This window comes from Camelus ferus, chromosome 8 (genome assembly GCF_009834535.1).
Source record: "Camelus ferus isolate YT-003-E chromosome 8, BCGSAC_Cfer_1.0, whole genome shotgun sequence".
NCBI classification, from domain to species: domain Eukaryota; kingdom Metazoa; phylum Chordata; class Mammalia; order Artiodactyla; family Camelidae; genus Camelus; species Camelus ferus.
The window spans coordinates 7152403-7174499 of record NC_045703.1 but is presented as its reverse complement, the minus strand read 5'-3'; the positions used below and the strand labels follow the sequence as shown (position 1 = coordinate 7174499).

At 40.2% G+C, this 22097-nt stretch overlaps 1 protein-coding gene across 1 annotated transcript in view; it reads left to right on the top strand.

The window, feature by feature from the left end:
- The window catches only part of LOC102507509 (CD109 antigen-like), a 42326-nt gene extending 21251 nt beyond the window's left edge, over positions 1 to 21075 (top strand). The window contains 12 exon segments of the mRNA XM_032485426.1: positions 640 to 714; positions 1254 to 1314; positions 3790 to 3931; positions 4830 to 4944; positions 7449 to 7562; positions 8974 to 9189; positions 9910 to 10054; positions 12358 to 12441; positions 12444 to 12492; positions 12494 to 12531; positions 18652 to 18750; positions 20894 to 21075. Coding sequence (XP_032341317.1) covers positions 640 to 714; positions 1254 to 1314; positions 3790 to 3931; positions 4830 to 4944; positions 7449 to 7562; positions 8974 to 9189; positions 9910 to 10054; positions 12358 to 12441; positions 12444 to 12492; positions 12494 to 12531; positions 18652 to 18750; positions 20894 to 21075 — 1320 coding nt within the window.
- The last annotated feature ends 1022 nt before the right edge of the window (positions 21076 to 22097 follow it).

The following is a 22097-nucleotide window of genomic DNA, read 5'->3' as shown; positions in this document are numbered from 1 at the left end:
ATAAGTATATAAAAATGAGTCACTATACTGTATACAGAAATTAGCACAATGTTGCAAATCAACTATACATCACTTAAAAACAGAAAACTGAATGAAACTGCGTTGCTAATGTGACACATGCAAATATCTCATTATTGAAAATGTATCTCATTGATGTAATTTGCATCACTTTGATTATCGGAGGTAGAATTTTTTCTGCTTACTAACAATATGCATTTCCTCTTTAGTGAGTTTTCTTTATGTGTTATTTTAAAGAATTTAGTTAACTGATGTTTGTCAGAATTTTTATTAACCATCAAATTTAACCCATTTATCTTTTCCCAAAGTATGAGTCATTTTTAATGCTGATCTCTACGTGTTGGTCTTGCCAGATAGTGACATATAAGTTTCCCCCTGAGCAAAACTCAATCTCACACTTCTTAGGAACTCTGGATTACTGAATAGAATAAAATTAAGTTTAAATAAGTGTAATTTTGGCTGATTGAATTATAAACATGGCATTATTCCTCCATTTGTTTCATTTTCAAGTTTGATAAGCATGTGGGCTGTCTCTTATCTAAGTTACATGTAAGAAATGTTGCAGAGACAAAACATGTTTATATGAGTCCATTCATTCCATGTATTTTATCTTCTCCTTAGGTGGCCCATGAATTGGAACTTTATAACACAGGCTACTATTTAGGGATGTTTATGAATTCTTTTGCAGTCTTTCAGGTATGTTTAGTTTGCTATATCACTTAAAAAGATACTAATATATTTTTATTGTTGCCGACAGTTTCAGAATTAATGATTTCAGTTATGGTATGTTAACTCTTTATTACATATATTGCTGAAGTGCAGTGTGTTATGTAAGTGTAATTTGAGGTGGAAAGATAATCACCCTTCTGGTTTTAAAAGCAAACGAAAAATTCACTGTTAGAGAAATAATGGAATTGTCATTGAATGAATAATTTCTTTTTTTAATACCACTTTTGTTGACTTTGAAATGGCTGTTTCTGCTTGTGTGAGAGAGAGAGAGTGTGTGTGTGTGTGTGTGCATATGTGTATGTGTGTCTGGGTATGAGAGAATGTATGCTCATATGTGTGCCTAAACTCTCAAAACTGAGCAATAGTTAAAAAAAAGGGGGGGAAATACTTTCACATTTTGCACAAAAACAAGTGAACAAGAGTGAGTTAAGAATATGGGTGACTATGATAATTTAGAGAACATTTAAACTTTTATTTTAAAAGAAAATTAAAATTATTCTTTCTAGGAGTGTAGCCTCTGGATATTGACAGATGCAAACCTTGCGAAGGGTGACATTGATGGTGTTTGTAAGTCAAACCTGGCAATGTGACTTAAAGTCTTTAGGTCTTTCATCTCAGGTATTAAAGTTACTTATGCAGGTGTGAGTACTTCCTGGTTGAACATGGATGCTGTGATTTTCACTTTCTGTTCTTGGATCCTACAGTATGTGCAGTTTACTGTACTTGGAAGTACATCTGGGCCATGACGTAGAGTGTTTTTGGCTCCTGTCTAGATCTTTGTAATGAATGCTTTCCATGTGCTCTGTTATTTCTTGACATGGTTGTATTTTTGGACCTATTGGAAGATCCTTTGCCTCCAATTTGTATTACAAACTGTGCTGTTATTTTCGAATTAGACACAACACACACTGAGTTCCTCCTGGGCGGGGTCACATTTGTACATCCTAGTTCCCTGGATTGGTAAGTGGAGATGACCACCCAGCTAACAGTAGTAAATGTGCTTTTAGGAAGAAGTCATGCAAAGTTTTGACTGAAGGAAATGTATCAATGAGAAAGGTTAATTCTAGAAGTTGTTCTCTTTTCTTTTAGGTAAAATTATATGAATATCATCTTGAAAGGCTCTAGAACTGTATATTCTTGCCTCCTTTGTCAAAGCTTAGTTGACCAAAAGTTTGTGGGTTCATTTCTGGGCTCTCTATTCTGTTCCATTGGTCTATATGTCTGTTTTTGTACCAGTACCATGCTGTCTTGATGACTGTAGCTCTATAGTATTGCTTGAAGTCTGGGAGAGTTATTCCTCCAGCCTTTCTTTCTCTTCAGTAATGCTTTGGCAATTCTAGGTCTTTTGATGGTTCCATATAAATTTTATTATGATTTGTTCTAGTTCTGTGAAGTATGCCCTGGGTAATTTGATAGGGATTTCATTAAATCTGTAGATTGCCTTGGGCAGTGTGACCATTTTAACAATATTGATTCTTCAAATCCAAGAGCATGGGATATCTTTCCATTTTTTAAAGTCTTCTTTAATTTCCTTCATCAATGTAAATACTTCTAGCTTTGAATTCTGGTTTTATGACCCTGAGAAAATCCATTAAGCTCTCTAAACCTCAGGTATCCCCCTGATGTGTAGGATTAATAATATTAACCTGTGTTACACGCTTGTTATGAGGTTAAATCCAAAAGCGTGTAAAATGCCCAGCATGTTGGACACTTAAAAGTCTGCAGTTACCTGTTATTTTATCCCTCAGATCCAGTTTTTTCATTCATTATTCAGTAGGTGATGATTTTAATTGCATGCCTAACATTAGAAGGCATTGGGGATTCCAGCTTGGTCTAGTGGGGCAAACCAACACACAATTAGAAGAGTGTGTGGAAGTACACTGTGCCGTGGGCCCACACAGAGGTCTTCCAACCAAGTGGCAGAGCATTGTTGTCTCTCAATACTGTCCTTCCTCTCCTCTGCTTGGCTTCAGCCCCTTATCAGCGCGTCTCCTTGGACACTGCAGCAGCCTTCTGACTACTCCTGCCTCCATTTCCCCCAGCTTTAACTCACTGTTCACACTGAGCCAGAGCTATCATTACAGAACGTGGGTTAGATCATGCATCTAATTTATTTTAAAACCTTCAATAGGTCATCATCGCTTAAAGGAGCAAGCCCAGATCCTTCAGCATGGGATATTTGATAATTTAAAATCTGGACCCACCATTCTTAATCTTCTCATTTTATGTCACTCTTACCTGGACATGCCTTTGTACTTAGCTTACTTGTATTCCCTCTTGTATGGGATACTCTTTATCTGGAGATGTAAGGAAAATAGAATGCAAAAAAAAAATGCAAAGTGGATGTTTCCCCAGCCATGCTCTTTGCATCATTCAGATTCTGCGTAAAATTAGCTGTTTGCTGCATGGTAGACGTTTAGCCTGTGTGTTAGCACTAGTATAATGCATTTGTCTGTCTCTCCATGGACAGTAGGTGGAGCACAGTGCATTCATCTTTGTATCTTTGGTACCTTCTACAGTATAATTTTTTAAATTTTATTTGGAAATAATTTTAGAATCAGAGAAAAGTTGAAAGACTAGAAATAGGTGATCCAGTGTCTGTATGTCAATATGTCTTTTTCTTATATATAAGAAAGAAGCTAATAAACTGGATGATTGGAGCAACTTATGGCTGGTGTAGCCAGAGGTGATCAGCATGAAGAATCTAGAAAGAGGAGAATAGAAAAATTGGAGGCAGCTTTAAAAATGAGATTTAACTTATTATTTAGCAACTGAACTGTAGGTCATTTTTTAGGTATTGGATGTAGGGGCATCGAGCAGTTTTTATTTTTATTTTTGGCTCTGACTCTGCCATAAGTGGCCACATGGGCTGGGATAAATCACATGACTTCTCTGGGTCTGTAAAGTGAGTAAAATGAGAGGATTGGACGAGACAAACTCTAAAGGCCCCGTCAGCTGAGACATGCTGTGATTCTGTGGACTGAGCTTACGATCATTCTCCACTTGGACTTTTTCCTAACACTTGTCAATGTTTATTTTTAGATGACGGTATAGATCCGGTCCAGTTTTTGGAGAAACAGGAAGGATATTTGGTCAATTTTCATGACTCTTCTTCAGGTAGCAGTCCACGTGTCAGAAAGCATTTTCCAGAGACCTGGATTTGGCTAGACACCAACATGGGGTAAAAATTTACAGAGTTCTTTGCCCATATATATTTTGTTTGATCTTAGTTTTAAGGAAGTATTGCCCTCTTTCTAATATTTAAGTACAAACATAGGATGACTAAGATCTAAGTAGACCAAGAGGTTTTTGTTTTTTTTAAATGATGTCTGTTGTATCTAAATATAGCATTTAATAAAGCTGCATGGAAATTGTAGCAATGAGAGTATTATCAAGGGAAAGATAGGCCTTTTTCTAATGAAGGGTGATTTTAACTTCCCTGAAGTCTCATGGTTCTCACTGGGGAAAGGTTACTAAAAGTACTTTTATTGCTTTCAGGTGGGAAGCACCCATGCTTACTTCCTCTGCCTTGTGGCTCCTCATAAAACATCCCCGTGAGCCACAGGAAGAAGGGATGTGGACGCTGGAAGGAATTCAGCTTAGCTGACAAACCCTGTGCTGCCTGGTGTGATACATAAGCCAGTACATCATGATGTCTACACATTCTGTTTATAGTCAGCCACTTATGGAAACTAGAAGTAAGACACAAGTCAAAAAACCAAATAACAGTGCTGACTGGGATACAGAGGGAGACTTCAATGCTTATTGAGAGAAACAAATGGGAGTTCAATTTGGAAAAAAATATATTTGTTATCTATACAAAGTTTATGAAATGGTATTTGTTGTGAAGATACAAACATTATAGAGAGATTTTATTGGAATATGGATCAATAAGCAGTGTTATAACCTGTTCCTTGAGAACTTGAGATCTACTGTTTTATATTTAATCTTTAAAAAGTTTAGAAATGTAAATGATTTGGAAAATTAAAATTCTTCCAAAAAAATGATTTAGATTATGTTGACTTATTTTGAAATGTCAGTTCTTGATTTTGTGGTTTTTATGTTTATCTTGACTCCATTTCCAGGATTTATCAAGAATTTGAAGTTACTGTACCTGATTCTATCACTTCTTGGGTTGCAACTGCGTTTGTGATCTCTGAGGATTTAGGTCTTGGACTGACAATTGCTCCAGTGGAGGTAGTCTATTGAAGGGCTGCTTTTAAATGTTACAGTGCCACGAAGCGAGACAAGTGTCTACTCCTCAAAGGATTTAAAAAAAATGGTTGCTTATGATGTTGGTCACAATTTAGAGATGCCTTGGCATTTTCTTTTTGTTTTTCATCTGTTTGACCTTTTAGAATTTGAGCTGTATTAAACTGCTAAATGTGCTAGATGTGTATTAGGATTTGGATAGAAAGTTTATTATTACTGAGTCCAGCCACTTCCAAAGGCCAGAAGGTAGAGAATATTTCCATGTCCCTCTTTAAGGATGAGCTGAACTTCTTAAAATGTCCCCTTGCAAACATACCTTCACATCTCTTTGGTCAAATTCCATCCCTTGTTGCTTCCTAAACTGGTTACTGACAAGAGGAAAGTAATGACCATGATTGGTCTTAGACCAATAGCTTTCACCTCAGTCATACCTGAATCTGGCTTTTTGTAACAGATATTTTGTTTTGCCTCTCTACTGTCCAAAATGAAATACAATACAATACAATATACCTATATAGTCAGAAAATACAATATGCCTATATACTCAATGTAAAAAAATACAGAAAATACAATATACCTATGTACTCAATGTAAAAAAAAAATCAAATGCCCTAAGTAAAATACTAAGGAAAACTAAAAGGAATGTATAATAAGACAATACACATTTCAGTATGTAAATGACCAGGCATAGTTTCACCAGAAGGCATAGTAATATTTAAATATTTACTCCATGCATAGAATCACCTTGTATGTAACAGCTGCAAATGCAGTTCAATATACACATATTGTTTTAGCAACTCAAACACCTTGAGTGGTGCTGCCTGTGGTGATGTAAAATTTGAAACTGTGAACAACTTTTGGTAACTTACAAACAAAACAAAGTGTAGTCTCTCAATTTAGAAAATAGTTGTATTCATGAAAAAGTCAGTGTGTATTGACAAATGCTTTGGGTTTATGTGTAAATTGGAATTAGGTTATAAGCCCTGGTCATTCTAAGCAGGTATTTAACATGAATGACTGAACGGACATTCAAGAATCATGAGGGACATCATGGGCATATATCCAGAGGGGACTTTAATTCAAAAAAATAAATGGATCCCAGTGTTCATAGCAGCATGATTTACAGTAGCCAAGACATGGAAACAACCTAAATTTCCATCAACAGATGACTGGGTAAAGAAGTTTTGGTATATTTATACACTGGAATACTACTCAGCCATAAAAAAGGATAAAATAATGCTTGTTGCAGCAACATGGATGGACCTGGAGACTGTCATTCTAAGTGAAGTAAGCCAGAAAGAGAAAGAAAAATACCATATAATATCACTTATATGTGGAATCTGAGATAAAGACAAATGAACTTATTTATAAAATAGAAAGGGATTCACAGACTTAGAAAACAAACTTATGGTTACCGGGGGAAAGGGAGTAGGGAGGGATAAATTGGGAGTTCAAGATTTGCAGATACTAAATATTATATATAAAATAGATAAACAACAAGTTTATACTGTACAGCACAGGGAACTATATTCAGTATCTTGTAGTCACCTATAGTGAAAAAGAATATGAAAACGAATCTACGTATGTATATGTATGACTGAACTATTATGCTGTACACCAGAAATTGACACATTGTCAACTGACTGTACTTCAATTAAATAAAAAGAATCATGAGGAACACGGGACAGTTCTTCATTATCTGGAACTGTCCTAAGCATGCAGATCCTCACCCACAAATCACCAACAGTATCCTACTGTGAAATCTACAACACTCCCACAAATGTCCAGATAAACCTCCAAGAGGGAAATTCCACTGCCAGTGAGAACCGTTGGCCTGCACAAATCCAGGTTTATCCTCAGAGGCAGGGGAGGGGTTCAGATTTCCCTGCAGAACCTGGCCAACACTGTCATCCAACACCAGCACCTGTTTGGGTGACCAATGAGGAAGCACATGTCTGTGTATGTTGCAGGGTGGCAGGCAAAACATCATTTAGCTGTTCCACATGAGTCTCAGCCAAGTGCTGTTCGGTGTGGCCAAGGCTTAACAAGATTGGTGGCATCAGCATGGCAGTGGTGGAGGAGGAGCTGGACTTCAGCCTCAGACGTGCTGGGGTCCCATTCTGGCTCCCCCTCTTGCCAGCAGCATGACCTTGTATGAGTTCCAGAGGTATCTGAACTTCAGATTTCTGTAAAATCTAAGCATAACACCTGCTTCTATAGGTGTAATGACTAAATGAGAAAATCTGTGTAAAGTCCCTGGTCCCTAGCAGGCACTTAAGATATAGTGATTTCTGTTTAAATAACATAGGTCAAATCAGTTTATCCCTGTTCACTTGGGATAAGCTGCTGTTTGCTTTCTGTTGGTAGACAAATGGACATTTCTATATGAAGTCATAAGCCTCACAGGTTTTGTGAGATTTGCTCTTAATTGTGTAAAATAGGAAGCACTTGGACTTGAATAAAATATGTATTTATTGTGTTCTTTCCAGCTACAAGCCTTCCAGCTGTTTTTCATCTTTTTGAATATTCCCTACTCTGTCATCAGAGGTGAAGAATTTGCTTTGGAAGTAACCATATTCAATTATTTAAAAGATACCACTGAGGTAACATATTAAAGGTTTTTTTTCATCAATTCCATTTCAGAAAACAATGAAGAAACCCCGCAGGGATTAAGTTATGTGTGTTTGGGCATCTAAGCACTTTATCCATTGCTGGGAGATTGAAAACAGCTGTACATTGCCGGTAATTCCTTCTTGTTCATGTCGAAGGGCGTCATCACCCCATCTGAGCATCCTCACCTTAGTTTCCCACACAGCTTCTCTGCTTTAGCCACACCACTTCCTTGCTGTTTCTGTGGCACATCTTTTTCTTTCCTGCCTCCCTGCAGTCTTTCCCTCGTCTTCTCCCACATTCAAAGTGTGTTGCCTCTTCTCACCGCCATTCTGTGCCCACTGTGATTGGCAAAAATTTATTCCTTTTGACACCTGGTTTGAAACTAAGGTCTTGAAATCACCCGTTCAGTTATGGTTGTTGTCCCCGTGTTTGTACAGCGCGTTCCCCTTTGCAGGTTTTGTGTTTTGAATCATGGATCTGGTGTCTCCTTAGCCACTCAGTTCCCTGGAAGGCAGGATCAGGCTCTCTGTTTGCGTTGTGCTGAATAGTAATAGTGTTAGCAAAATGATTCTTCCCCCAGAGCAAGTTGGGATGTGTCATTAACCTTATGACCTGATAATGCCGTAATCTTCATAAGTACTATGTCTGCAGAGTAAATTGCTTCCAGTTTTCTAATTTCGCTTCTTAATCGTCTCAACACGTTATAGTGTAGAGAGCAAAAGATCTGGAGTCAACGTCCAGCTCCTCCACTTACAAGCAGGTAACTTAATCCCAGTTTTACACATCGGTGTTCCTACAGGCACTCTTTTGAGAAACAGATGAGATAATAAGTGGGAAAACAGTTAATAAAATCTTAGACCCAGAGAAATGTTATTCTTCATGAGCCTGGCAACTTTGACACACTTTACAAAAATTTACAACCAACGTACGCTTTCAGGACTAATGTCTGAGTCATACTTTTCTTGAAATAACATTAGCAGAGACTTTGAATGAGGGTAATAACACTTCATTCTGTTGGAGTCAGGCTTTTCTAATGGGACCAGTGTCCCAGGATGACACAGTTGAGTCAGGCTGGTGGCAATACCATGACATGAAATAACCTTTCTGGGCACACCCTTACCACTCACAGGCTTTGGAAAATAAGAGAATTTAATGTTCATAGGAGTTTAACGTTAGAAATGGAGCTGAGGAATGCCCTTTCCCCACGTGGCTTAAGGTAGAGTGGAAAAGCATAGGAAAGAAATGAGGCTTTTTTCTGATACCCTTTCACCTTCTCCTCGGCTGAACCTTTCTGTCTCATCTTTCTCTAAGCTTGAGCCTCACAGATTGAACCCCACTTAAAACAACATTTTCCTGAGGAACATTTATTATGCCAAACTTTTGATGATTTTTTTCTTCCAGGTTAAGGTGATCATTGAGAAAAGTGATGATTTTGATACTCTGATGGCTTCAAATGAAATCACTGCCCCAGGACCCTAGCAGACTGTCCTGGTTCCCAGTGAGGATGGGGCAAATCTTTTCCCAGTTACACCAGCACACCTGGGAGAAATTCCTGTCACGGTCACGGCTGTCTCACCTGCTGCTTCTGATGCCGTCACCCAAAGGCTTTTAGTGAAGGTAAGGATTTGAAGTCTCAATAAATGGAATGGAAATTCATAACTGAAAAGGAAAGAGAAGGTGGTTTTTCTCTTGATTAAATCTATTGGCAATCTCTTTACCCTCCTGGCAATGCCTGGCAGTTTTCCATCTGAATGGAAAACTATATCCCATGTATGTTTTATAAGTAATTGCCAATGTCTCCTTTAAATTTATAGGGTGACTAGAAAGTAAGTCAGTTACATTCACAAACTGTGTGGCGTTGGGATCCTATTAAATCATGCCAAGTTGGTATGTAGATTTTTAATTTTGGGATTCCTCAGTACGGGTAGAAGAGATTTTGTAGATTTTTTTCAGAGAAGAGAGTATGCAAACAGATGGTTCAAAATAGGGGATAAGCGCTTGTGTTCTGGAGTGAGACAGCCCTGGGTTTGCATCCTTTCTCTGTCAAGGGTGTCTTTGGACAAGGTATTTGACCTGCCTCTTTTGATGATAATAGGACCCATCTAAGAGGATTTCTCACCACCTTTTCGTCTTCTCCTTTGTCTTTTCCATTGCCATTCCATGAAATGTTTTGTTGAATTTAACTGGAACGTAAACATTTATCAACAGATTTGAAGCAAGAATCAAGACATGGTGGGTACTTATCTAACTACGCACAGGCCAGATTTACTATCTGCATATAGTTCTCTGTAAACAGATGAGTAGAGACCATGTTAATTGTGTTCCTTTTATCAACAGGCTGAAGGAATAGAAAAATCCTATTCACAATCCATCTTACTAGACTTGATGGACAGCAGGCGACAGACTTCCCTGAAAACTCTGAGTTTCTCCTTCCCTCCTGATACAGTGAGCGGTAGTGAAAGAGTTCAGATCACTGCGATTGGTAAGAATACAGTGTATCACCATCATTACTGATTTATTTGTATATAATAATTAATTTTTTTCATCAGTATATAGGTATATTTTCTTAGTTAGTCCTAATGAGAAAAAATTACAAAAAGGTTTTAGTAGGTACCCAGTGCTTATGACAGTAGCAAGGCCGCAAGATGTGTGTCCTGGACTAGTTCTTGTCAATCATCAGTGTGTGCATGAAGCACCTGGGGAGCTTGGGTGAAGGCAGATCCTGGTTTAGGAGGCCTGGGGTGGGGCCTCAGATTATGCACTTCTCACAAGCTCCCAGGTGCTGCAGATGCCTCTGGCATGCAAACCACTCTTTGAGCAGCCAGACCAGACTAGCCTGTGGCTGGAGGGAGGGGTTATTCTAAGGGCAGAGCTTCTTGACCACTGGTGAATGTCAGCACCATCTGTGGGGCTTTGCAAACACACGAATCTCTGGATTCTATTGTCAGTCTCCTCAGTCAGAGTCTCTGGGACTGTGGCTGCGCTTGCATATTTTGAAAAGTTTCCATGAGTGCTTCTGATCACCAAATGCTGAGCACTGCTGCCTGAGCAGTTCTCTATGCAGAACACAAGTAACCTTCATGGCAGGAGCTGCCCACTAGCATGGTCCCCCTCTCCTAGCTACCTTTTGATAGCCAACCTAAAAGTACTTTCAAGTGTTCAACAGAGCTTCCACACAAGTGGTTTATTTATAGAGTTGTGCTGTACACATACCTGAAGGCCGTGTGTAGATTAAAGACATCTAAATAGTTTGTTAGGTCTGTGAGGTGTCAGGACCGGGGGCACTTTTTCAGATGTTCTTTTGAATGTCATTTGTAGATGTAATACTTTTTATCATAACCCCCAATAACCAGTGCCTCTAGCGAGGATTTTTTGGGGAGCCTTAGATAAAATTCTTAAAAAGAATTAAATAATCTCTCTTCTCAGGGATGCTCAGAGATGCCTAAGCACCTCCCATAGTTTTGAGATGCTGAGTGATGCAGCAAACACACCTGTGGTTGATGTGCACACACACACACACAGCTACACATATACATACACACATAACAGACATACACAAATACACACATACATAAACACATAACACACACACATACATACACACATAACACACGCATACATGCACATAGGAGGGAAGAAGCCTGGAATTTTAAATGACACCACTGCTCTTCACATTGGAAAGAGTCCGCCTATGGTTATTGAAGTGCTCTGAGGTTTCATTATAAAGCTTTATTTCAGTAATGGATTTTAAAGCTTTACTTTTATACGGTTATTTATTTTTAAAAAACCTATTTGGTACTGCAGATGTGTGAATGTTAGGTTATTGCCTGTTTGAAATTTTTGAGAGTCTGTATTCACTTTGAATATTAAAAACATAAGCTGCAGTGGTAATAATAGTTAACAGCATAGCCTGCAGCGGTGTTTACCTCTCTGCACTAACATCTAAAGTTTAAGACATCGTACGCTCGCACGGCTGCAGCCTACTCACATGAAGCTCTTCCTCTCTTCTGTGGATTCAGTTTTTTTAAGAAGCAGATTTTCACGAGGTATCTGGACTTGGAAGGGTGTAAATTTCTAAAATAAGCCACATGATGGATATTCTATGCAGTTCAACCATAGTGGGGTCAGAATTAGAACTCAGCCTCTATATGTGTAAACTTTTATGTATTTTCCTGAGTTACGGTGTTAGAATGTGGGTAAAGTGTGTGTTTTGTATAATTTTACATAACTAACTTTGAAGGATATTTCTGATCCTTTTTGATCCTGAGATTCTCTGAAATGCTTGAAACACTTGTTAGTTCTACTTTGTTGTTGCTGAATAGAGCACATTGAAACATACCACAACCCCTGCTCTTAGAAACATAATTTCTCAAGAACTTGTAGTGTATTAGTAAGGAAATCAGAATAAAATTCTATTTCTGTGAAGAATATTAATAATAAAATCTTTTTTTCCTATATAAGAATGATGATTTCCTGATGATTGATTCCTGACATTTTTGTCCAAGAATTTTTTTAAACTTCCTTTTTGCTTAGATATGCCATGACTTTGAACCAAAAGTCTACTAATTTGTCACATAACCTGCAAGTTCAGTACCACTGTATTATCACTCATTTGGCCAGTTTTCCTAAAAGCTTGATATACAGTTTCTACTCTGCTCCAGGCAGTGGAATAACGATACTGCTTCTGTGTCAGGTGCCTTCTGCTCTCACAGGGAGTCTCTTTGCCATGAGTAGGTACAGCTATTTGAGGATTTGCTGAACATATTAAATATCTTGTGCTTTCAGGAGATATTCTTGGTTCTTCCATCTATGGCTTAGCCTCACTAATTTGGATGCCTTATTGCTGTGCTGAACAGAACATAATAAATTTTCTCCAAATATTTGTGTTTTGGATTGCCTGACTAAAGAGAAACAACTGACCAGATTTAAGAGAAAAAGCCCTTTCGTTTATGAGGCAAGGTAAGCACTTTGGAAACATACTTTTATTTGTAAAAATAAATTTGTTTTGTTTTTTCCAGCCAGAATTGACTCTAGACCATATTTCAAAATGGACAGATTTTTGCCTCTGTGATTGTGGGACTACACGGGGCTGAATGTGCCAGAGCTGCAAGCAGTGGGAAGCTGTCACTGTCCTCCCTCAGCTCAGTGCTCAGTAATCATCGTGAAGATGTTTGTTGAGGAGTTCTGTTCATTCAGTTCATTAAGGGATGTGTATTTTCAGAAGAGACCTGAAATTTAAAGCCACTTAAAATGAGTGTCCACTGATTCATTCCACATTCATGGAGCATCTCTTAGAGCCAGGGTCAGGTCCAGTGCTGAGGAGGTGGAGGATGTCAGGCCTTTGCTCTCAAGGAAGTCTCTGCACAGGGGAGAAAGTGTGTACACAAACGCCACGGTGCCATGTGGTGGGGACCTTCTCAGTGCGTTTAACATTGCAGGTAGTTGGGGGTTAGGAGAGAAGTGTGTTTATGGGGAGGCCCTTCTGGCCCCTTAGAAATGCCACACCAGTGATTCCTCTGCCCTGCCTTCTGCAGAGGCTGATACTGTTTGCAGATACCAGATGCTCTGTATCTACAACTGGCTAATAACAACAGTTAACATCAGTTGAGTGCTCACTATGTGGCAGGCGGTGTCCTAAGCACCTTACATCTAATATCTCCTTTCCTGGTCACAGTCAGTGTGGCGATTGTCCTTGTGTTGTTACAAATGAGGTAACTCAGGCATGGGAAAGTTAACTAACTTGCTAGGATCACGTAGCAAGTGAGTGGCAGGGCTGGGATTTCAACTCCCTGTCTGGCCCCTGAGTCCATGCTCTTAGTGTCCATACTTAGGAGAAAATGAAAAGTTGTGAGGCCTTGTGACTAATAGTAATGTAAACTTGATTTCCTCAAAAACTCCCAAAGCCAGCCACCTGAATTCCCACTCTCAGTCTTGCACTGCCATTAGGGGCCTCTAGCAAGACCTCTGTGTGACCGAATTGATCCGTCTGCAGAGTCTGGGATACTTGCTGTCCGTCAAACTCATGAGGATTAGAATAGTTCATGCAAAGTGATAGGAAAATCCTTGCTCAGTATAAAGTATAAATTGAATCAACACTTTTCAAACTCCTAAACCTTTTGACTTTTTATTTTCCCAGTGAATGAGTTAAATGTCACTAGAGGCAACCTGTTAGTGGTTTTGCTAGCTTTCCCAAAGTTAAGAATTAGAAAACTTAGTAAAGACATTATTTTAATGTAAGCTTTTCTTCCGGTTTCCCTCAGTGTATAGAGACTTGTTTATCCTAAACTAAATTCTATGTACTAATGATAACTACCACTGTTTAAATGTGTTCATTTAGTTCTCACAAAGCCCTGGGAGGTAGGCATACTGTTATCATTTCCATTTTACAGGTGAGTAAACTGGGGCATCACGAGGTTAAATAGCTTCCCTTTGGTTGCCCGCAGGTGGTGTGGCTCTGGGGTCCATGCTCAGAACACTATGGGACAGCGTTTCTTGGCAGCATTCTTAGGTTGTTGGAAGCAATAGGATGTGATGGAGTAAGACCAGGGATGGGGCCAAGATGCTTCAGTAGACCAGCCTGCCAGAGGTCTCTGTGGGGGTTCTGATAAAATAGTAAGGGAGCACCATGTGGCCTTGTGGGTAAGGAGACACCAGAGGTTAGAATCTGGGGAGTCAAGTTGGACCAGACAGAGCTGTAAGGCATTGGATCCAAGGGGATGAGTGGCAGGCAGCTCTCCCTGAGTGGCTGACCCTGGACAAGGGCTGATTGTGAGTAAGGGGGGTAATCAGTGAGTAACCAGTGAGGCCTTGAGTTTTCCAGGATGCTTTCATAGAGGAAAGGGGGCTTGATCACCTTGTCAACTGATCTATAATACAGTTGACCCTTAAACAACAAGGGTTGGAGCTGCATGGGTCCATTCATATGCAGATATTCATCAATATTAAATCTACAATACTCCACAGTGTGGTTGGCTGAGTTCAGGGATGCAGAGGAACTGTGGATGCAGAGGGCCAACTCTGTTCTATGTGGATTTACCCCTGTGTGGCTCTGGAATCTACTGTATACACTTTTCAAAGTGGTTTGGAGGTATGGAGGGTCATCCTATTCACTTAGCCTGTAGTCAGAGGCTAGTAACTTTGAGACTGTCATTCGTGGGTCATTCATTTGGCCAAATAGAGCCAGAATTGTGAAGTAGGTAGGGTGGTGGTCTTTTTTCATTCATTCATTCATTCATTCATTCAGACCTTCATTGTACACATATTTATTGAGTACCTGCTGTATGCCAGGCACTGGGAATACAAAAGAAAGAGTTCCCTTCCCTCATGTTGCTTACGCTATGGTAGGACTAGGAAGAGATGGTTAATGTATCAGTCAGTACATCGGGCAATAAGAAAAATGTCAGATAGAGATATGTCTGGCAAAGAATTCAAAGAGAGGTCATTGACAGAGTGGAACTAATAGCTACTTGAGGTTGAAGAGCTAACACACTGAAATCTGAATGACACAGGCCAGCCGTCCAAAGATCAGGCAGCAAAGCATTCCCCGGAGAAGGAAGAGCCAGTGCTGCTGTGTGAGGCCGACTCTGCTCGGCGTGCTTGAGGGATGCTGGCAACAGAAGGCCTGTTAGCAGGACTTGACCCCCTGATACTCAGCAGGAGGGCACTGCTTGTTGAGAGCCCTCTACTGGATGCCTGGCCACGTGCATGAAGGGAGACTGGAGACCTGCAGACCCCAGGAGGGGTTGTTTGTAGTGATTTTCCCATCGTTCTTCTAGTGTTGCCCTTCTTAGAAGGATATTAGCCTTCTAGTATTATCCTTCTGAGGAGATGATATGCCAAGTAGGATTGCGTGCCAGGCCAACGGCATGTTTTACACTGAAGGATTTATTAAGTGGCTAAAATGATAAATTTAAGACCTACAACATGTGAAATTCTTTCAGGTATCCTGGACTGATTTCACACAAGATGTATTTTATCTTTGATCAACCCATCGCCCCCATTCCCAGTCCTGAGGCCTGTTAAAGAGCAGTCGTTGGTAACCTTGAGATGTCAGTAATGCCTGAATAACTCATGTAGAAATTCTGAAGGTTATGAAAGAGGCAGAGATGGGCAAAGATGGAGAAAGAAGAGGAAAATGTAGAGGATTGGAGCAGATGTTTGCTAAAGGATTTCCTGGAAGAACAAAAGAGAGGTTCTGTTTTTATAGTATTTGGAAATAATCATTATCGAAAAAGAAACCCAAACCAACCATAACCACAAATCTGAAGTGACTGAATGATGGTAGGAATTTTGAATCAAGCGAGCAGGGCCTGGTGCAGCATGTTCCTGGGGAGATGGAGCCCAGCACCGCCGGGCAGAGTCTCATGTCAGTGTCAACTGTGCCACGATGACCGTCATTGTTTATTTTAAATTTGGGTGAAAGATAATGTTTTCTACTGTGACAGCACAAAAGAAAGCTGACTTCCAAACTCATCAAAACCTCATGTGATTTTTTCCCTTCTGTTTGGGAAGTTGACAGGTGGGCAAGTGCTTACCTGTGCTCCGCATATTCTGTGTGCTTTTTGGTCCTTGTTCGATGTTAAGATTCTGAAGTTCATGCTGCTTCTTAGTGTCATAAGATCTCCTCCAATCCTCTCATATAAAATTTGAAGAAAATTGTTAGAACAGTTCAAAGAAGGTAAAAAGAATGTCTGTGTCGATTAGGTTTTATAAACAAAACAGAGAAAACACCTTTTCTAAAATTGAGCTGTTACTATGCGTCTCAATACCCCAAATCACAAATTTCATTTGTCCACCAAAGCTGTTGGTCGGTGTTAGAAAACACTGTTAATATAGTCTGTTCTAAATTACATGTGATGCCAAGGTGACATTTTGAATTTGTGCTTAACTTTGGGGGAAATATTTCTTTAAATGGATAATGCTGATTTGTTTTTAAGAGGACTGACATAAATTATAAGTGGCAAAATAATTTTTTCCCAGGACTTTCTAACTATCTCCTATTTTCTATGCAACTAATAGCATCAGCGTGGGATCCCCCGCCTAACGGGTACATTCGATGTCCTGTAAAATAGCGAGAATATCAAGATCCCAGTGGGTTAAATTCTCACAGAACCAAAGAGCAAATGTCTTCAACACAGTGAAGTGGAACCACTATTCCTATCAAGTAAGAATAGAAAGCTTCTGGTACCAATGGTTAATTTGTGAACTGAGGGTATCGTTTGGTCATTAAAAAAAAGTTATTTCCTTTATTGTAAACCAAGTAAGAATGTTTTATTAAGTGTGTATGTGAATGCCTTTTCTGTGTTTGCATTTACACTGAAGTGTTTGGTCCCAATTTTATGTGGCCAGAGGTATTGATGTTTTATTTTATAACTTCCACTGTTTACGCTTGGAAAATCTTCTAACACTTGTAAATAATGCCACTCATCCATATTTCCTTCTAAATTATTTAATGGTTTCATTGAAAAGCCTAAACATTTTTACTAATTGGCAGTTTATTTTGATGTGTTTGTTGAGATGTGTCATTAAGTTCTTATCATGTTATGTTGTCAGTTTTTTATGGCTGAGTAGTATTCCATTGTATAAATATACCACATCTTCTTTATCCAGTCACCTGTTGATGGACATTTAGGCTGTTTCCATCTTTTGGCTATTGTAAATAGTGCTGCTATGAACATTGGGGTGCAGGTGTCTTCCTGAAGTAGGGTTCCTTCTGGATATAAGCCCAGGAGTGGGATTCCTGGGTCATACGGTAAGTCTATTCCTAGTCTTTTGAGGAATCTCCACACTGTTTTCCATAGTGGCTGCACCAAACTGCATTCCCACCAGCGGTGTAGGAGGGTTCCCCTTTCTCCACAGCCTCTCCAGCATTTGTCATTTGTGGATTTCTGAATGACGGCCATTCTGACTGGTGTGAGAACGCCATTTGCAGCAACATGGATGCTCCTGGAGAATGTCATTCTAAGTGAAGTAAGCCAGAAAGAGAAAGAAAAATACCATATGTGGAATCTAAAAAACAAAAACAAAAACAAAAAGACAAAAAAAAAAAAAAAAAGCGTAAATACAAAACAGAAATAGACTCATAGAATACAAACTTGTGGTTGCCAAGGGGGTGGAGGGTGGGAAGGGATAGACTGGAATTTGAAAATTGTAGAATAGATAAGCAAGATTATACTGTATAGCACAGAGAAATATACACAAAACCTTATGGTAGCTCACAGAGAAAAAAATGTGACAATGAATGTATATATGTTCATGTATAACTGAAAAATTGTGCTGAACACTGGAATTTGATACAACATTGTAAAATGATTATAAATCAATAAAAAATGTTTAAAACAAAAAGGTATTATCATGAATTGATTTTTCCCATCCATGACTTAATAATCCATATAACTCTGATTGATTTGGGTAGTTTCTGTTAGCAAGTGCTCAACTCTATATTGTTTTCCAAAAATACGGTTATTTTTCCATAGGCTAGTATTTAATTTTATATTTATTAATTATATAGTTTATAATCTAGTAGATAAAATTTAATTGATCTCATATTTCTGTATGCATGTTTAAGGCTATTTTATCATTTTAACTAGAACAAATCACACTATATATCTATGCAAAAGCAACCTATATTTTCTATTAAAAAGATAGGAAACATGAGAAAGAAAATACATATGAGGCAAGGAAAACCTCAGTAGTCCCAGTGGATGTAGGTGTGCCTCACTCTGCTAACACTGAGTCCCCCACATGCCAGGTTCTAAAGAGTGATGCTAAGCTCTTGCCTACCTCCTTCCCCTACAAGGACCCACTTGGGTCTCAGGTTGGAGGCTGAGCCACTCAATTTGTTTCCAGTGAAAAAAGCATTGGCCACCAAGAGGATGGTCGTAACAATTTCTTGGCACCAAACCCCTGTAAATCTAAGAGGTCCTACATTTGGCCCAGATTCTGGAGCAAATAAAAATGGCTTAAGACTTTGTGAAGCAGAGATGCTCACCCATTTTTGTTGAAGGTGGAAATGCACTGGGGGCTGACTGTAGTCCTGAGGAAATAAGCTCAGTGCCAGCGTTTGCCTTTTTCTTCTAGGAAGCAAAGGCCCTTGTGGGAGGGTTAAAGTAGGCCTTCTCAGTGCCCTCACAGTGCTGGAGGGCCCACAACACGGGTTCATCTGGATTCGACAGGGAAGTATGGAAGTAACACAGGACCGAGCTGAAATTTTAATTTGCATTCTCTGAGAGTTTCAATGTCTGAGAGCTACCAAGAAAAGTTACAATTGCCCCATTCTGAGGAAGGAATCTCAGAATCACAGATGCTGTCTGCTGTGGCTAGATGGCCAAAGTAGGAAGAGGGTGAAAACATTTTCCAGCTGTAAGCTGCCATGATAAACAGAAATGATCCCAAGAGGAGCCACAGAGATGAGGGGTATGCCAGGCAAGAAAATGCTCAGGTCAGGTCTGCAGTGTTAGGGAGAGGGGAACTAACCATGCCAGTTTCCCCAGGACTGTCTTGATTTAGTCCTGGGCCCCAAGAATCCCCCAGTCCTGGGCAAACCCAAGAGCCCACTTAGGACACATTACTACGCCCCAGCGGCTGTCCTTCTGGACCCACATCTGTGTCTGTACCATGACCATGTTTCCCACAAGTGCTCCTAGCCTCTGACTAGCAGGGTAGGGGTAACAGTACAAGCCCATTTCTGGAAGAAGTGGGATTTCTTTATTGGGTGATTTAGGCTCCAGGACTCTCCTTTGGCCTGGCCAGAAACATTAGAATTGTTCTTCAGTTTCAGACGTTCTCCCCAATCCTCTTTGTTCCCCTCTGCCTTCCATGTTTGCATTTTACTTGATTTTTTTTTCATCTGCATACTGTTCTTCAATTACGACATCTGGTGAAATCTACACCAACCGGTCTGTGCCTCCCTTAAGTATTGCCAGAAACTGTCTCCTCCGTCTCCTATTACAAAATTATGCTTAAACATTTTCTTCACTCTTGCTATCAAAAGCAAAAGAAAACAAAATGAAACCACAGATATGCAAGGGTCATTTATGAATTGTAATGAAAAAGTAATATACCGTCACAATAAAGAAATGGAAAAAACCTGTATATAAATATATCAAGAAATATACAGGATTTACATAAGGAAAAAAGACACCAAAAGCTAAAGAAGAACATAAAATAAGACCAATTGAGAGACATATCATGTACCTGGATACACTGTTAACAGAAGATTGATTCTCAGTGAAAGTTAATTCTCTTAACATAATTACCATCCAAAGTCTCACTAAACTAAGAATTCTTTTTAAGGGGGCATAGTGATGGTTAAAAATTCCGGTCAAATAATGTAGAGGTAAATATTTCCGAGAGAATCCTGAAGAGGAAGGATGAGGAGGGGACATTTGGACATGTACTGCTGATACTAGAAGCAGCAGACCATTCAGTGGAACAGAATGGAAAACCCAGAAATGGAAAAAACCTCTGAGAACTGAATGCAAGCTGAAGTGGTACAGCTGAGAAAAGATGGGTTGTTTGGGACAAGTGGATAATCGTTTTTAAAACGTCCTCCAATGTTACCCCATGCTCCAAAACAAATCTTGGATTGATGAAAGATGTATTTGGTGGAAAATCAAAGCAAAAAATTAAAGTGAAGCAAATGTGAAAACATAAGGCTGAGCCACAGGGAAGGGTTAGCAGGCCCGTGGAAACGCGTTTCCATTTCATCTGGAGAACGTGCATCAGTTTCTCTTAAGTTTGCACTGAATGACCCACATTGCCACAGTCTCTGAAACCATGAAAAGAGCTTTCTGCTGTTTCCACCTGCTGCATTCCATGGAGAGCGGCTGGGACCCAGAGGCATGTGGGCAGTGCTAACTAAAAACTGGCACTTGCCACCTGCCTCACCAAGGATCGGATCAGGTTGGCACTCGCCAGCTAACTCTGCTTGGATTCAATCATGAGCCGCTGCCACCGCTGACCTCCAGCACTCCGTGAGAGGAGTTCAGGACGGAGGTCACGAGTGAGGCACTCTGTGCTCTCTGAAAACTGGCTGAACAGGCCTTCAGACAGTTAGGTATTTTCAGGAGAAGATTTTATGGCCCAAAGTCTCACATCTCATATCTAGAAAAGTACGAAAATCATTGACGGTGACATCTGCTCCTCGTGACTAGCAGCACCCTCTGCCTGAGTGTGTGCTTGACTGCATGTGCCCTCTTCACTGAAATCCTGTATGACACTGAGTTTTCCCTTTGCCTCTTTGGAAGAGTTTCTCAGAGCTTTCATTTTGCCATCAATATGACTTAACCCAGAACTCTCACATTGTGTGACTTTATTTCAGTCGACAATGGGAATAAACTGAAGGGTGAAGAGACAGAAAGAGTTATCGGGGGGGTGCTCTCTGGGGGACGAGGCCCTCAGCATCCTGAAGCTTCACGCCACTCCATGACCAGTCACATGCCAACACGTCTTTGTCGGGTGAGTCTAAATTCTTCAAATGTCCTGAACCAGCCAGCCAACTAGCATCAACATTTGAAAGGAAAGCAGTGTGGCCCAGAAGCAGTGGCAGAGATCTGGGATGCCTGGGGCTGGCACGTGCGGGCGGGGCGTGCTGGGCCTCAGGGCCTCTGTGCGCACGGGCAGGGGCTCGGGGTTCCGAGGCGCACGGGCACTGCATCGGTGTTGCTAGGCTGCGGTTACTGTGTACGGATAGAGTCCAACGGACACAGCTTCCCAGCCAGACCCCAGTGGTGGTGGAAAGCCTATTCGTAGAGATGATGAGCCGATTTTTTTGCGTTTGCCGTGCGAACTGTGAGTCACCCGTGGGCTGTACCATCAGCCCTGAGAGAGACTGCAGGAACTCGCAGCCTGGCTACCACATCCGCAGGAGAGACTTAAAAAAAATCCACAGAGCTGCCTCTGTTGGAGATGTCAGGAACGTCCAGCGAGTACTCTTCCTGAGGCAGAATGGCCTGGACGAGCCTGATAGAAAAAACAGGTCACAGGGGTGGCGGGACAGGGTGGGGCGGGTCTGGGAGGGGCCGGGGGCCGGGCCCAGCTGTCAGTTTCCCTCTGAGGCTCCTGGAAACCAGCGTGGGGTCCAGTGCCCAGCAAACTTTATAGGCAGCTAAAGCTTGAACTAGTTTTGGACCCACTCATAATTCCCCTTAGAGAGCACTTTCCTGACAGTTTTTCAGTGACTTGCTTAACTACATGTCAGTAATAATATAAACCAAATTAAACATAAAGATAAAATGGCATCTTATTTCTAATGTACAATTTTATATAGAGGAAAGTGTGTAATGAGAAAAATAATTCCCATGATAGATGCGCCTCTGGGATAAAACTTCTTAGGGATAAAATTCAAGATCCATTTTATATCAGTGTACACGTTTGTACATAAGTTCTTTACTGAAGGACCTTAGAGGACAACTTTGAAGTGGGGAGACAGCTGTGCTCTTGAACAGGTGGACTCATTTTCTTAAAATGTGTGGTCTTCCCATATTTATTCAGTTTTCCATAAACCAAGTAAATATATCAGAGTT